This window comes from Fukomys damarensis, unplaced genomic scaffold (assembly GCF_012274545.1).
Source record: "Fukomys damarensis isolate Sample0158 unplaced genomic scaffold, DMR_v1.0_HiC HiC_scaffold_20, whole genome shotgun sequence".
NCBI lineage: Eukaryota > Metazoa > Chordata > Mammalia > Rodentia > Bathyergidae > Fukomys > Fukomys damarensis.
The window spans coordinates 8099225-8114087 of record NW_022900932.1 but is presented as its reverse complement, the minus strand read 5'-3'; the positions used below and the strand labels follow the sequence as shown (position 1 = coordinate 8114087).

The 14863-nt window shown below is 47.8% G+C and overlaps 2 protein-coding genes across 3 annotated transcripts in view; one reads left to right on the top strand and one right to left on the bottom strand.

Annotated features, from left to right (window-relative positions):
* Positions 1 to 8690, top strand: part of Usp49 (ubiquitin specific peptidase 49) — a 13051-nt gene extending 4361 nt beyond the window's left edge. The window contains exons 4-10 of the mRNA XM_010617801.3: positions 3 to 571; positions 1630 to 1834; positions 5080 to 5188; positions 5770 to 5975; positions 6926 to 6978; positions 8247 to 8412; positions 8513 to 8690. Coding sequence (XP_010616103.1) covers positions 3 to 571; positions 1630 to 1834; positions 5080 to 5188; positions 5770 to 5975; positions 6926 to 6978; positions 8247 to 8412; positions 8513 to 8532 — 1328 coding nt within the window. The 3' untranslated portion in view covers positions 8533 to 8690. The remainder of the gene's footprint in view (positions 1 to 2; positions 572 to 1629; positions 1835 to 5079; positions 5189 to 5769; positions 5976 to 6925; positions 6979 to 8246; positions 8413 to 8512) is intronic.
* Positions 8691 to 8887: 197 nt separating this feature from the next.
* Positions 8888 to 14857, bottom strand: Tomm6 (translocase of outer mitochondrial membrane 6). 2 transcript variants are annotated; one of them, XM_010617608.3, is made up of 3 exons: positions 14730 to 14857; positions 14150 to 14253; positions 8888 to 8966 (listed from the first exon to the last, which is right to left on the bottom strand). In XM_010617608.3, the coding sequence occupies exons 1-2, from the start codon at positions 14855 to 14857 to the stop codon at positions 14157 to 14159; spliced, it is 225 nt and encodes a 74-aa protein (XP_010615910.1). In that variant the 3' UTR covers positions 8888 to 8966; positions 14150 to 14156. The 2 variants fall into 2 exon arrangements, with proteins under 2 accessions (XP_010615910.1, XP_010615909.1); XM_010617607.1 differs by lacking the exon at positions 8888 to 8966 and adding an exon at positions 13470 to 13957.
* Between the last annotated feature and the right edge of the window lie 6 nt (positions 14858 to 14863).

The window sequence follows — 14863 nt, the reverse complement described above, 5'->3', positions numbered from 1 at the left end:
GCGCAACCTGGGCAACACCTGCTACATGAACTCCATCCTGCAGGTTCTCAGCCACCTCCGCAAGTTCCGGGAGTGCTTCCTGAACCTCGACCCGTGCACCACTGAGCACTTGTTCGCCCAGGCTGCGCACCGTAAGGCCCGGCTTTCAGCCCCGGAGCCGCCGGCCAGGGGTGACAGAGCTGAGGCTTGCAGGCGCGATGGCCTCTGCTGGAATGGCGGGGCCTCTCTCAGCAGGAGCCTAGAGCTCATCCAGAACAAGGAGCCGAGCTCCAAGCACATCTCGCTCTGCCACGAGCTGCACACGCTCTTCCGAGTCATGTGGTCCGGGCGGTGGGCCCTGGTGTCGCCCTTCGCCATGCTGCACTCCGTGTGGAGCCTGATCCCTGCCTTCCGTGGCTACGACCAGCAGGACGCGCAGGAGTTTCTGTGCGAGCTGTTGCACAAGGTGCAGCAGGAGCTCGAGGCTGAGGGCTCCACACGCCGGATCCTCATCCCCTTCTCCCAGAGGAAACTCACAAAGCAGGTCTTAAAGGTGGTAAACACCATCTTCCACGGGCAGCTGCTCAGCCAGGTAGGTGTGCGCTGCCCAGGGCCACCTAGGTTAGCCAGAATTGAGGGTGGCCGTCGGACCTCTTGTGTCATTCTCACAGCTGGCCTTACTGGAGAGCTTACCCCCTCTTTCCGGCCAGTTACTGTCAGTGAAGACCTGGGTAGTCCCGTATGCTCTTTGTTACCATTAGGTACCCATGGCTGCCGTCCATCCTTTGGTCACTTGTGGGGAACCAAATGTCCTGCCTGTAACACTGGTTCCATGGTAGTTTGAAAGAACATTCTTCCTTATTTATCTACAAGGAGGAGAGCTGGCCGAGAGCATGCCAAGGACCTAGGCAAGCCTCCTTCCTAGTCCTCTTTGCCTTTTACTTCCTGGGTCTTTAGCCACGTAGGGACCTAAGCAAAAGAGCATAGATGAAGCTTTGTGAGAATATGCAGAAAGAATTTTCATAGATGGGGTGGGGGCAGTTTAGGCGATTCAGGTAGAACTTCTGCATTGAGCTGCTGAGGTTTTGAAAGACCTGGGTGGGAAGGGAAAAGAGTTCACTGCGGCTTTTTGAAAGCACGCGAAGTGTATCTGGGAGGGTAAAGTGGGAGAGCATGTCTGATCATTACTCAAACTGTGGACAGAGAATCAGGGTAGGAGTGGAGCAAGGAACAGGGCAAATGATTCGCAAGTTGGCTACATGGAAGACCCGCAGTCAAAAGGAGCCATACGAGGTTGTGAGATGCAGACAGCAGCTGCACATTCTGTGAGGCCTGGCTGGCTGGGTGCCTCACACTAACCTGCAGCCTGTGTGCTGGGCATTCCTTGGTCGAGCTGCTTCAGAGCGTAGCAAGACAGCGCTGGGGGGGTCTCTGCCTTGGAGTTCAGCTGTGTAACACATGGTTAGAAATGTACACCAGAAATCATCCATTCTAGTTCTTTTAATTGAAGTTCTGTTTATTATTTTAATATTATATTTTACTTTTTGAAAATTTATACTTGGTTTTGGTAAGCTTATGTACCTGTGCAAAACAAAAAAAATGTTTACGGGGACCATGAAAATGATACAATCTGTGATCTTTTCCTTCTAGGTCACGTGTATATCATGCAATTACAAATCCAACACCATTGAGCCCTTTTGGGATCTGTCCTTGGAATTTCCTGAACGCTATCACTGCATAGAGAAGGGATTTGTCCCTTTGAATCAGACAGAGTGCCTGCTTACTGAGATGCTGGCCAAGTTCACTGAGACAGAGGCCCTGGAAGGGAGAATCTATGCTTGCGACCAGTGTAACAGTGAGTGCTCTGTGGAGGCTTTGGGATGGTATAACGGGACTAGCAGTTTAAGGTACTTCTTTTGCCCCTTGTCCTAAGCTATCATTTAAACATCCCTTTCTTAAGTTCTGTGAGAATAAGCAATATGGATTTTTTTTTTTTTTAAACAACGGCCTGCTGGGTGTGGTGGCGCACACCTATAATCCCAGCACTCAGGAGGCTGAGGCAGGAGGATCGCAGTGAGTTTGAGACCAGCCTGGGCTTACACAGTGAGTTCCGAGTCAGTCTCGACCACATAGTGAGATGCTGTCTCAAAAAACAAAACAAAACAAAGGCCTAGGAGGTGTGCCTCCTTTTACTCCTCACAGTGAGCATCAGTTGTTATCGTGACATATTTGGAAGTGGATCCTGAAAGAGGGGCTCTGAGGACATCAGTACTCAGCTTCATAGTGCCATGGGGGCCCTGCTTAAATTCATGAATGTCTGGCTAGAGTGTGGCATAGCCTCTTTGAGGTCTGTGGTGCCAGAACAGCATTGCTTTTCCGAATTGGTAGGTTTAAATCTGTGAGAAGTGATGCTGAAGACCAGGATGCAGGTCTAAAGGTGTCCAGTGGCAACTTCCTGGGTATTTTCAGCATTTGTTTCTTCACGTGCTTGAAAGGTTCACATTTCAGAGAAGTCATAAGAAAGGGTCTCTGTATCATTGCTTTCATTTTAAATTGGGACCTTTTCCATTGATAAGATGGGCATCTTATGTCTTGCCACACTGACAAGTAATGCTTCTGCCAACCCAGCATGTGCACAGGAAATGCAGAGCAAACATAGGGAAGCTCATAAAATACGTTACTAGTGGACTGTGCAAAGACCTAGACACCGGTTTGCAGTCATGTGATAATTGACACTGTTAAGTTTTGAAAATGTTCTTGTTGTTGTCCTACAGGCAATTGCAGTACTGAGGATTAAACCCAGGGACCCACACATGCTAGGCAGGTCCTGTACCACTGAGCTACAGCCCCACCCTGAGAAAAATGTTGTAGCACTTTTAATATATTTTGCATACAGTAGTTGTGTTTTTTGTTTTAAGTTCTGGGAATTGGCCTCCCCTTTGCTAGGCAAGCACTTTATTTACCACTGAGCTGCATCCCCAGCCTGGCACATGGTCTTTTTGTTATTGTTTGTTTTTTGAGGCAGGGGCCCACTATGTAGTTCAGACTGGCCTTGAACTCATTATGTAGCCCAGGCTGGCTTTCAAACTCGCAGAACCTCCTGCCTCAGCCTCCCAAATGCTGGGATTGCAGGTGTGCGCCACCACACCTGACTCAAGCACGTGGTCTTTTAAAGTAGTAAATTTTGGAAAACTTGTTCTACTCTTTCAAGAATTAGGACAAAAGTAAAAAAATCATATTTGATATCATTTTGCCATTTTCAAATTTGAAATATTGTGCTTGGCTAACTATAAACACACCTATCCTGTTCCAGTATGCCAATCAGAGGCAGGTGAGTTAAATTGTTTTGTTTTGTTTTTTTGGTACTGGGGTTCAAACCCTGGATCTTGCACTTGCGAGGCAGGCGGCGGCACCACTGAGCTAAATCCCAGGCCCTGTGAATTTCATTTTAGGGGAACAAAGCCAGGTTCACTTTGACTTTATCTTAGCTCACACACGCCCTCTGCCGAGGGTGTCTGACACTGCCAACTTCCCAAGCAGAGCTGCAGTAATTTTCAAAAATCTGGGAACAGGAGTGGGAGTAGGGCCAGGCCCCTCTCTGAATGCCTGCCCTTGCCCTCTGCCGAGGGTGTCTGACACTGCCAACTTCCCAAGCAGAGCTGCAGTAATTTTCAAAAAGGAGTGGGAGTAGGGCCAGGCCCCTCTCTGAATGCCTGCCCCGAGTGTCCTGACTGCAGGTCCTGGCACATTCATCCCGATGTCCATCACAAGGTGTGTTAACCTCCACAGCCTGATGCCACAGAAACCTGTGAACCATCATCAGCGTGCGTTACCATTTTCCCGGAGTACTGCAGGAATTGGAATCAGATAGAAGGTGCTCCATCTACTGAGACCAGGACAGCAAAAGCTCGGAGACACTTAGCAAGCCCCTAGGGATCGGTGGATCCCTACTTTATATTGCATCCCTGTGCCTCTTTAATCTCAGTAAACACTCTCCAGAAGGCTTTTGTTGGAAATTAAGAGGACTTTATTTCCATTGCCGATTTGCTAAAAATTTAGAAATGCATTTCCACCACAATTCAGAAACAAACATAAGAGTCAGAGCCCTGGTTCTGTGTTGGGCTGGGTGACCTTAGCTGGCCTCCCAACCTTGTCCTGATGGCCAGTCGTGTACTTCTATCCAAGAACCATATTTCAAAAACTAGGCATGATGTAAAATCACAGAACCAGTAAAACTTATTCTCTCTCTCTTTTTTGGGGAGTTACTGGGGATCCAACTCAGAACCTTGAGTTTTTGTAAGGCAGGCAGAACGCCTCTGAGCTAAATCCCTGGCACTCAGTAAAACTTACTCCCTGAACATTTGTATATGCCATGCACAAATTGTGCTGAAAAATCTTGTGTGGATATTCTGTCCTTTGGTAGTCTTATCCTTTTTATCTTTTCCTAAGCCTCAAATATGTACATTATTTTCTGTTTTACTGGTGAGGAAACTGAGGTTCAGAGTTTTGAATAACTTATTTAGTATGCCAGCTGTGAGCAGGAAATGGAGTTAGGCCTGAAGCTGTACCAATTGTGGAGGTTGCTGCGGGCAAAAATTTGAAAGGAGATATATCCGGATTAGGTCTGTTCACTTGTAACATCAACCCAAGTACCAGTGGCTTAAAATAAGATGACATTTTATTCTTCTGTTACGTAAGAGAAGTCAGGGGCTGGCCCTGTGGCTGCATGGTCATCAGGGATCCAAGCTCCTCCTTTCTGTTTTGTTAAACTGGTACAAGGCTTCCATCCTTTAGATGACCTCAGAGACCCGCAGGAATTGTACCAAACTGGGGAGGACAAAGGGACACAACTCACAACTGAGTCTGCTGTCTCAGTAGCTGTTCCAAGAGTAGCACAGATACCCCTTTCATCCTAGCCAGAACTCTAGAGCCACGCCAGTCAGGCCTGTGAAGCTGGGTCACATTGCTGCCCTGGTAACGTTGAGGTTCAAGTCCTGAGACTTGAGGGGAGGCATATTGAGTGGCAAGTCCATGTCTCTGCCATTGCAGGGGGAGGAGACGCTTCTCAACCTGTGTCTTATGCCCTCTCAAACCATATAGGCAAGCGACGAAAATCCAACCCCAAACCCCTTGTTCTGAGCGAAGCTAGAAAGCAGTTAATGATCTACACACTACCTCAGGTCCTCCGGCTGCACCTTAAGAGATTCAGGTAAGTGCTGGGAGTCCCGGGCCTATGAGGTGTGGGGTGGCTGCCTCACAGGCTTGAAGAGGGCGGATGTCTTCTGTGTAGGGAGGAGAAGCCCATTCCCCTGAGAGTAGACAGTTCCCGCCCAGCAAGGCAAGCTGGCTTCTGCTCTGTGGCCATCTCCTTGACTGGCCGGCACTGCTGTCTGCTTGCAAACCCTCCAGCCTTGATTAGGCTCATGTGGATCCTTCTTCAGGATGAAGCACAAAATAATTTTGGGAAAAAAAGCAGGCAGAAAACTGAAAAGATTGGTGCCTGAGTTGCCCGTTAAGCCATTTCTAGGTTCAGCGTACTCTGGGGAACAGTCACAGCAAGTCTGTGTGGACGCTGATGATTACCTGTTTTTGATGGGAAAAGTTAAGCCAGAAGCTCCCCATTATGCCTCATTCTCCTATGACTGCGCATGCCAGTTTTCATACTTTTTTTTCTGGTACCAGGGATCAAACTCAGAACCTTGCGCTTACTAGGCAGGCGCTGGCACCACTGAGCTACATCCCTGGCCTGTGCCAGTTTACATTAGTAAGAAGTTTGTGCCCATGTTCTAGGTGGTCTGGCCGTAATCACCGCGAGAAGATTGGGGTCCATGTCGCCTTTGAGCAGGTATTAACCATGGAACCTTACTGCTGCAGGGACATGCTCTCCTCCCTTGACAAAGAGACCTTTGCCTATGATCTCTCCGCAGTGGTCATGCATCACGGGAAAGGGTTTGGCTCAGGACACTACACAGCCTATTGCTACAACACAGAGGGAGGTGCGTGCGCTTTTCTCTGTGGGGTGGGGACACGGAAGAGGGTTGGTCTGTCCACATTTGATTGCTTTCCTTTTATTTCCATCCCATGGGCCACCTAGGGGGAAATTACATACATTAAAGCCCAGTGGAAAGAATTATGAAAGTTGGCTTCATGTTTTGGATCTATGCCACCTACCAACATGAGATTGTAAGAAGGCAAAGGAACTGACATGCGTAGATGTGCTTGGGGCAGTGCTGAGCACATGGTTCTTGCTTTGGCGGGTGCTGGGTTATTACAGTGTGACCCAGAGTGCTGGTTGTTGGCAGTATTGTTATGGTTGCTGTGGTAATGCTACCTCTGCAAACCCCAGCTTCCTTCTTGGTTATGCACAAACAGTGGGACCTGTGTAACCTTGTGTAGCTATGCTGTGGCTCTCACCAGCCTTAGTCATAATAAAGCGGGGACATTGCTGGCCACTTCCTGTGTCCTCCCTACCTCCCATACCAGAGAAATGTGGGGAGGCAAGTGTCCCCAGGTGGAGCCTCCAGCGGCCACCCTGTGGCAGATGGGCAGCAGATGTGTTTTGAGCGAGGCTTCATCTTGAGCCCCTTGGCCTGTGAACAAACTCTTCCATCTGTAGAATGTTTCCTGTATCCCTCCCTTCTATTTCTCTTCTTTCCTCCTTTTCCCACTACTTAGTGCCCAGTGTCTTGGCTGGCTGTGTGGAAAGCTCTGATGAACAATGGAAGAGCCAGAGTGAAATGAGACAAAATTAGCCCGTCGGTATTGGTGTTGAGTGTGGTGGGGTTAAAGCCCATGGTTGCAGAGAAGCTTGGTTCCATTTACTTGTCTCTTTCCTCGCCACCAGGAATCCAAGGGGCCTCTGTGCCTTTCTGCACTCCTGGTTCTGTACCCAACTAGAAATGTGCATTGGGTAGTCATTTTCTCTTTCTCTCCTTTGGTTTCCTAGGTTTTTGGGTCCACTGCAATGACTCAAAGCTGAATGTATGCAGTGTCGAGGAGGTGTGCAAAACCCAGGCCTACATACTCTTTTACACTCAAAGAACAGTGCAGGGCAATGCAAGAATCTCAGAAACCCAACTCCGAGCTCAGGTGCAGTCAAGCAACAAGGACAAAGGCCGACCTCAGAGCCTCCCCTGAGCCGAGGCAGCATCACAGACTGGCTGGCTGACCTTCTGTTGGTGTTCGTTCATCTGTGCTTGCATAAGACAGAAGGGTTGCTGCAGGAACAGATTGCTAGGTTTGCCTCACTGGGTCTAGAGTAGATGGTGCCAAGTGACTCTTGTCCTGCCATAACATTCGTAGTCACTTGCTTTTGAATGCTTTTGGAAATGTCCTCCTTTCGTGAAACAAAAGGAGTGACTCCTATGAAGAGCATTTCATCTGAATAGAGAGGGATCCGGGTGGAGGAGATAGAGGGGTGAGTTGATCATCCAGCTGGGAGGGCAGCAGGGCTCCTGCTACTCAGGCCCTGCTTGCAGCATGGGAGGAGCACTCCCGAGGTGGGGCTGGCAGGCAGGGAGTCAGATGGGGTTAGTTCCAAGGTGGGAGGTAAAGCCTTCTAAGGGTTTATTCCCACAAAAGAAGTACCTTTCAAAGGTTGAGAATTTGCAGAGTAATCCTCTTAGGAGCTAGCAGGTGAGTGGAGAGGGGCAGAGTGAGGGTTTTTGCATGGCACACTGCCTACTGCTACTGTTACCGATGGCTTCACACTTGTGATAGTTCATAGAAGCGAAGGGCTAGAGTGTGTTCTCTGTTACACACTGAGCCAAAAGTCACTGGTGGCTGTCCCAGTTCTGCAGCAGGTCCCCGGCTCAGGTCTAGGGCAGGCTCAAGGCGTTGACACTTGCCTGGAGGTGGGCTGTCTGAAGCTTTATGAGAGCACAGACAGTGGGCCCGGCCCTGCCCGCGCCTACACCCATTCCCACCTTGTCAGGTGTGCCTGCAGCTTCCTCTCCAGCCGCAGCTCCTGCGTGCACCGGAGAGTAAGAACACTGGTGCTGTAAGCTTTGGGAGCTTTTGCTTCCCAAGGCCATGGGATTCACTTAGGAATCCACCCATAGGTGTCCAGCTCATTGCTGATGGCCCTGGCATGTTTCCTTCCCAAACCTCTTCCCTACTGTGCTTGTCCCACCTGTCCTCAGTGCCTCAGAAAAAAAGCAAGAGTGCCCGCTCAGTACTCCAGTACTAGTAAAATACACTCTTCTCTTTAAATCGGGTCCAACTTGAGTGGAGCAAGGTTGCCCAGATGAAACCTTCCTCGCCATCAGGCAGCAGCCTCCTCACTCGGCCGCGCTGGGGACAGGGAGGCTGGCCCGACCATCACTGCAGGTCACTGCAGCAGGCCTGGCTGTCCACGGAACTGTCTTCTGACGGAGGGTATCACGTTAAGGTCTGAATTCAGGTGGAGACATCCGTGTCGCACGAAGGAGACAGGTGTGGAGGGGAGCTCGGGAGGGGCGGGAAGTGGGGAAGTGAGGCTAGCAAGTGAGGGTTATAGATTTGGCAGTGCTAACGAGCCGCATTTCCCTAACAGATCGTAGCATTTGCTGTTGACCTCTTTTGCGATGAACTCTACCATGGGACCTGCCAGACAGCACTGAGGCATGGAGGAAATTCAGACAGAAAATGGCTCACCCTGATAGGGGAGGAGTGACTGTGTTTTACATTAAACTTGCTTTCTCCAACACTGTGAGGTTTCTGTAATATTAGCTTTTATTTGGAAGCGATAGCGTATGGCATTTTTATGCTACTGGGTTTATATTGTCTGCTGCAGGCTTCTTTGTGTAAGTGCTGCCTGGGCTCGCCCTCTTCTGGACACTTTTAAAGCATCTCAGCTGCCGTGCTGCCAGAGGCCTGGTGTGAATCTACACCACTAAGTTGGTATGGCTGGTTTGCTTTCAGGAAGGCCATGAACATGAAAGGAGAGTGGAAAGGAAACTGCAAATCGTGCCTCACTGCGAATCCTGTGTTTATTCTAGAAGGAGAACCTGCAAGATAGAGAAGAACCAATAGAGCAGCTGCCTCTAGCTGCCCAGGGGGAAACGCTATCATAAAAACATCATGAATAATTAAAATATCTTCAAGTTTAATTTTTAAAAAGTTTTATACCAAATACCATAAGGATTGTTAAGCAGGTTAAAGATTTTGTAAAATAAGTGTGTAACACAGCCGAGCACCCCTGCATGAAATTAATACAATCTTTACAATGAGTTGGAACAGAAACCAACATCAGAGTCCCCTGACCACACCCTTGTGAAGGTGGCCCCTGCAGCCAGACCCTCAGGTACCAGAAGCAGCAGCACTGAACGTTGCTATTAGGTGAGCACTTAAGGAGATTTTTATTGCAGAAAAGTTGGCCGCTGCAGGAGCCAGTGGCTTTTGTGAGGGAAATGTCCTTTTGCCTTTATTTACACATTGGAAGTAAATGAATGTCTCAGTTGCATCTTATATTGAAACACTCTAAAGAGAAGAAAGACCAGAACAGGAAGAAGTTGATTAGCTGCTGCCAAATGAAGCCCAAGATCTCCTGCTGAATCTTCAGGGGCCTGCTTGTTTCCCAGGGCGATAGTCAAAAGTCCCGCTCCATAAACCCTTGGCCGTTGGCTGGTGTGTTTACTTGCTGCTCTAGCCAGCCGACATGAATGCACCCCAGCCCTCTAAAAAGATTTCTTACCTCAGTCCAACCTGACCCTCAGACTAGTGCTTGCCTGATAGCGGCACCCATGCTAGCGTGAAAATTGTTAGGAAAGCCCTCAGCAATGGCGGTGAAGCTCTTAGTAACGGCGGACAGAGCTCTTGCCAGCTTTGATCTAGCCCCTTGGGCTGGGGCAGGGGCACTGCCACGCTATAAAGAATTTCTAAGTCGGGCGTGGTGGCACACGCCTGTAATCCCAACACTCGGGAGGCTGAGGCAGGAGGATCTCTGTGAGTTAGAGACCATCCTGCGCTGCATAGTGAGTTCCAGGTCAGTCTCAACTACATAGTGAGACCATCTCAAAAAAGAATTTCTTTTTCTAGACATCTCTTCAAATGTCACAAATAAAAGTAGAAACTGTACAAGTGTTAATGTGTCCTATGGACTCAATAGAGTTTATTTTTGTTTTTAACTTTAAGGCTTCTAGAGTCAATGATTGTATCAGTTCCCTGCTCTGGCTGTGCTTGCAGCCCCATCCAAGTACAAAGGAAGGACCCGTGCGGTGGCTTGGCTGGCAGTGGGGTGTCCCCTAGCATGAGCCCAAGAAAGGTGACAGTAGTGAGGAAGGAAAACTTGGTTAGGGTGGGGGTGGGGGGGCAGAACGAGGAAGAAAGGGAGTTTGTTTTACATATTGATAAAGCTTTGTGATCTAATTTTATACAATTCATAAAATTTGGTGCCTTGTACTCAGTTATGGTTTGCATGAGATTGAAACGATTAAGGGAAAGGATTCCTTCTTGTCATTTCAAGTTGCAAATGGGTCTATGTAGTGTTTAAAGGACATTTGGTATCACAGACTTTTTAAAGCATTTCATATCTTGTGTGAGTGCAAATTATTACCAGCAAGTTCTGAAATGTTACTGTAGTGTCCAAGTTGTCTGCTTGTGATTACTCATCAAATGGCTGTCTTTCAAGGCAGACTGTGTACCCGCTGCTGTTCCCCTCCCCTGTATGTTCCATGCGATTATGCTGGCCTTTTCACATCAGGCTGGAAGGCTGCCCCTTCCTAATGTGTACTGTGTCCCTGTCTAGGGTTAGAGCTTAGGAGTGGAAGGGTTGCTTTCCAGCTGGTTGGAGAGCACAAATGATCAAAAAGGCCTTTTAGTTTTTATCAAAACACTGACTCATGCTGGGCAACTTACAGTAGAAGTCAAAGTGGTCCCTCCTGAAGTGGTACCTTCCCTGGTTCTAAGTTCCTTTGCACAAGATATCAGGAAGCAGTGTGGAAACAATCCCTCTATGTGAACCTTTCCATTGTAAGGCAAGCCAGTGCACTGTGTAATATGCAAAGGGAGTGACAGAAGAGGGAAGGCCCTGGCCCAGCTCCCTGTGCCCTTTCCCCGGGGCAGGCGCTGACTGGGCTGGTCCTGGGTGGCTGCAGAAGGCCGAAGGCCCAGGTGGCTGCAGGGCTGTGCACAGCCTGTTTTTTATACATCCAAACATAAGGTTTCCACTGAGCTCGAGACTTCACCAAAGTTCACTTTCCTAAGCACACTTGATAACTGGGTCTCTCAGCCTGGTTACTGGACTCATTAAGTGGAGAGTTCTGTCTCTGGGGTAAAACTTCTCATTGCCACTTAATTTTTTACCCAGTAAGTATGCATCTCTCTGAGGGTTCAGATTCTAATGTTGGAAAGCGCCTTCTAAATAGGACTGTGATGTTAGTCTGTATCTTACGCATTTAATAACCATTCCTTGGGTCTAAGACTGTGGCTTTAACCTTTACCTTTAACCCACAATCATTCCAGTTGCATCGTAGCTACTATAGCACTGAAGTAAGTTGTCATCTTTGTGGGCTCTTTCCATACTTATGTTGGTGTGTTTCATTTAAAATCCAGTGAGCTCTGGGGATGCAGCTCAGTGGCAGAGTGCTTGCTTAGCATACATGAGGCCCTTGTTCAGTGCCCAGCATCACACACATACACACACACACGCACACACACACACACAATCCAACTAGCCAGAGATTTTTTGGAGGATTTTGTGTTAACTAGCCAGGGCTGAAAAGTGTGACAGGATTTAAAATAGACTTCCCTTGAAAATGTTGTGTTGGCAAAGATGAAAGGCAGCACTTTGATTCACAGCGCTACTGTCAATAACTCAGGACGCTAAGGCAGGAGAAGGATCACAAGTTTGAGGCCAGCCCAAGCTATATATAAATAAATTTTGAGATTGTAAATTTGGTTGCTTTATTTACCAAATTGTTATCATTCTGAGAAATTAAGCCAATTGAAATGAAACTTTACCCAGCCAGCATAATGGCTTTAAAAACTAACCAACAGTCTACACAAGTACTTGCAACTAAACATTAACTTTTGAGTGAAATTTAAATTATGCTTTTGGAAATTGCCATGTCTTAATTTTTGCAGGATTTTGATTTTCAACTTTGGAGTTTTTTGTTTTTTGTTTGTACCGGGGATCAAACTCAGGTCCTTGAGCTTGCAAGGCAGGTGGCAGAACCACTAAGCTAAATCCCCAGCCTGACTTTGGAAATTTTTGACCAAAGAGAACCACCCACAATTATGAGATCAGGTAGGAGACAGGACATAAATCCTTCCTATAAGGAAGAGGAAGTGTTGGTAGTTTTTGTCTTGTGATGGTCTAATGTCAGCTGGATGGGGTTAGCATCTATGCAATATCTTAAAAATATCTCCTGCTGGTCACTACTTGGCTGCAATGGCTTCAAACCTAAGCCTTGCTGTCATGCACGTGACCATTCTTCATCTTTATAGTCGAGACATAAATCTAGCAGAGCATCTATGGTCCCAGAACATAGATTCTAAAAGGTCCTGGCTTTTATATTAAGCCAACTCCAAGGCTGAAGCTCAGAATTTGTTACTCCTATCAGACAGGATCTATCTGATGAATATTCACAAGGGAACCAGGCATGGTGGCACATGCCTGTGATCCCAGAACTTGGGAGGCTCGCCTCAAGTTTGAGCCCAACTTGGGCTCTACATAGTAAGTTCAAGGCCAGCCTGAACTTCACAGCAAGACCGTTTCAACCCCCTCCCAAACCTCCAAATCAAGAGAATGGTGCTTTTAAGAAAAAAAAACCCAAAAAACATAAAAAGAATCATTCTCAAGAGCTTTCACTCTTCTCTTGGTGCTGGGAGTCAAACCCAGGGTCTTGTGCATGCAAAGCACACAATGCCACTGAACGACACCCCCAGAATCTCGGTCAGCTTTCTTAATCAGATTTATGCCAGTAGGATCAAGACTGTTCTGTCCAAGTTTACCTGTAATGAATAAACTGCCAGACAACACCTGTCAGCTGTGACAAACTACTGAGGTCGTTACACTGATCACCTTTCAGATTCACGTCCTTAACGCTACACCAGTTACATAGGAAATCTGGCCCATAAAAAGCAGTATATTTTAAATGCTAGTAAACTGATTAAAGAAAAATTATTGCAGAGAACCCTTTCTACGGCTACATGAGCTTTCCATGCCAGTTCTTTAAATATTTCATTTCCAAAGAGCCCCAAGCCCCTGTCCAGTGGCACAACCATAGATTTTAGGGTCAGAAAACATGTTTCTCCTTGCAAAGGAAGCAGCTTCCTCAGTGGTGTCACTGCAGTGTCTGCTGCTGTGGCTTACATTCTGCTCCACCTGCACATCATGGCCCTCTTTCTGCCACCACACCTCATTCTTTTCCGGCCACAATGCCTCTCTGGTGCCTGGAAAACTCACCTAGTGCATGCACTAAACTGCTATGCAACACCAAATGGCTTCTCCCCCGTTACAGCTCAACAATGGACATTCCTCAAGAATAAGCTTCCTGTCGTTAGTGTTGGTGTAATGTGGGTGGTCCCAGTGTCTATTTCTTTTTTTCTTTTAAAATGAGGCAAACCACCTCCATTACAATCCATGTTTGGCGCTTGTTCCTGTCTCGAGTGTGAAATATAAATCATGTTTTTATGATTTTTGTAAATTTTGACTTTTTAACCTTGTTTTGTAAGCAGAAGTTTCTTATTAAAAGAATAAAATGCTGTCTTCCTGAAGAGTCTTTATTACAAATATTTGTTAAAACACAGTTAGTGCTCCTTAGGACATAGCAGCGGTTGCCCTCTACAGACACAGGCTATGTACAGAACTTTACAGAACAGAGGCAACACCAGCTGAAGCCGGCTGCTAAGCAGAGAATGCAGTTCCTGCAGGGAAGAGAAGAGGAAAGACCCCTGGGAATCAACTTCAGTTGCCATCAGAGCATATCTTGTGCTGGTCACAGACTGTAGGTTCTGGTTTTGGAAGGTTTGGGTACAATGTAGGAATTTCGTGTGTCTGTAATCAGATGACAACAGGCGGCATTAGAAATGGCACAAACTTAAGATTCAAATCCCCTGAACATCTAGAAACACAGGAAGAGCTGAGGATTGTTACAGTCAAACTCTTTCCTCCTTTGGGGGAGCAGCTGACATAAATCATTGCTTCCCTCAGCCCGGAGGACTCTCCAGAAGTGATTTAAGTGCTTACCTATTGGCTACACCCCTGGCTGAGGTGCCATGAGATCAATGTCACTCAAGTTCCTGGCCAGCCAAACTCCTGCAGCGAAGAGTCCCAAATTGAGGATCAAGTTCCTGGGCACAGAATGTATTTCATTAACCTCTTGGTCACTTGTATGCTTAATGAAAAAACTGCCTTCCCATCACCACCTGTCATCATATCCGAGGCGACTAAGTAAGTAGTTGTACGGTAGGGCACATTACCCAGTACTTGCATGGGAATTTGGAGTAACTTCTCCAACTAATACGGGCAAAACCAAAAGCCAACTAAGCATTCGTTGAGAGCTGAAAGGCCTGTGTGTGTTGGCGCCTCCTTCTCCCGGGTCCAGGTGACATTCTATACACGTAAGGCCAAATGACACACCGACTTTGCCTCAGGGGAATTTTCCCGATCAAGAACCTCAGCAAAGCACACCAGGAACCAGAAAGAGGCCACTCTGCTAGCACCGCACACGCACGCACGCACCCAGGGACGCCAGCCTCGCCACGAAGGGGGACACAGGAAGGGTCCACGCGAGGGCCGGGGGGACCAAGCTCCCGGGCTCGGTTACCTCCGGAAGTCATTCCTATCGGTGGCAAAGCGGTAGACGCCTCGGAGCCAATCTCCCACGTTGTCCGGAATTTCGGGGCTTTCGTTTGCCGAGCCGGCAGCGCCCACCGGGACCCCGCTGGAGGCCATAGCAGC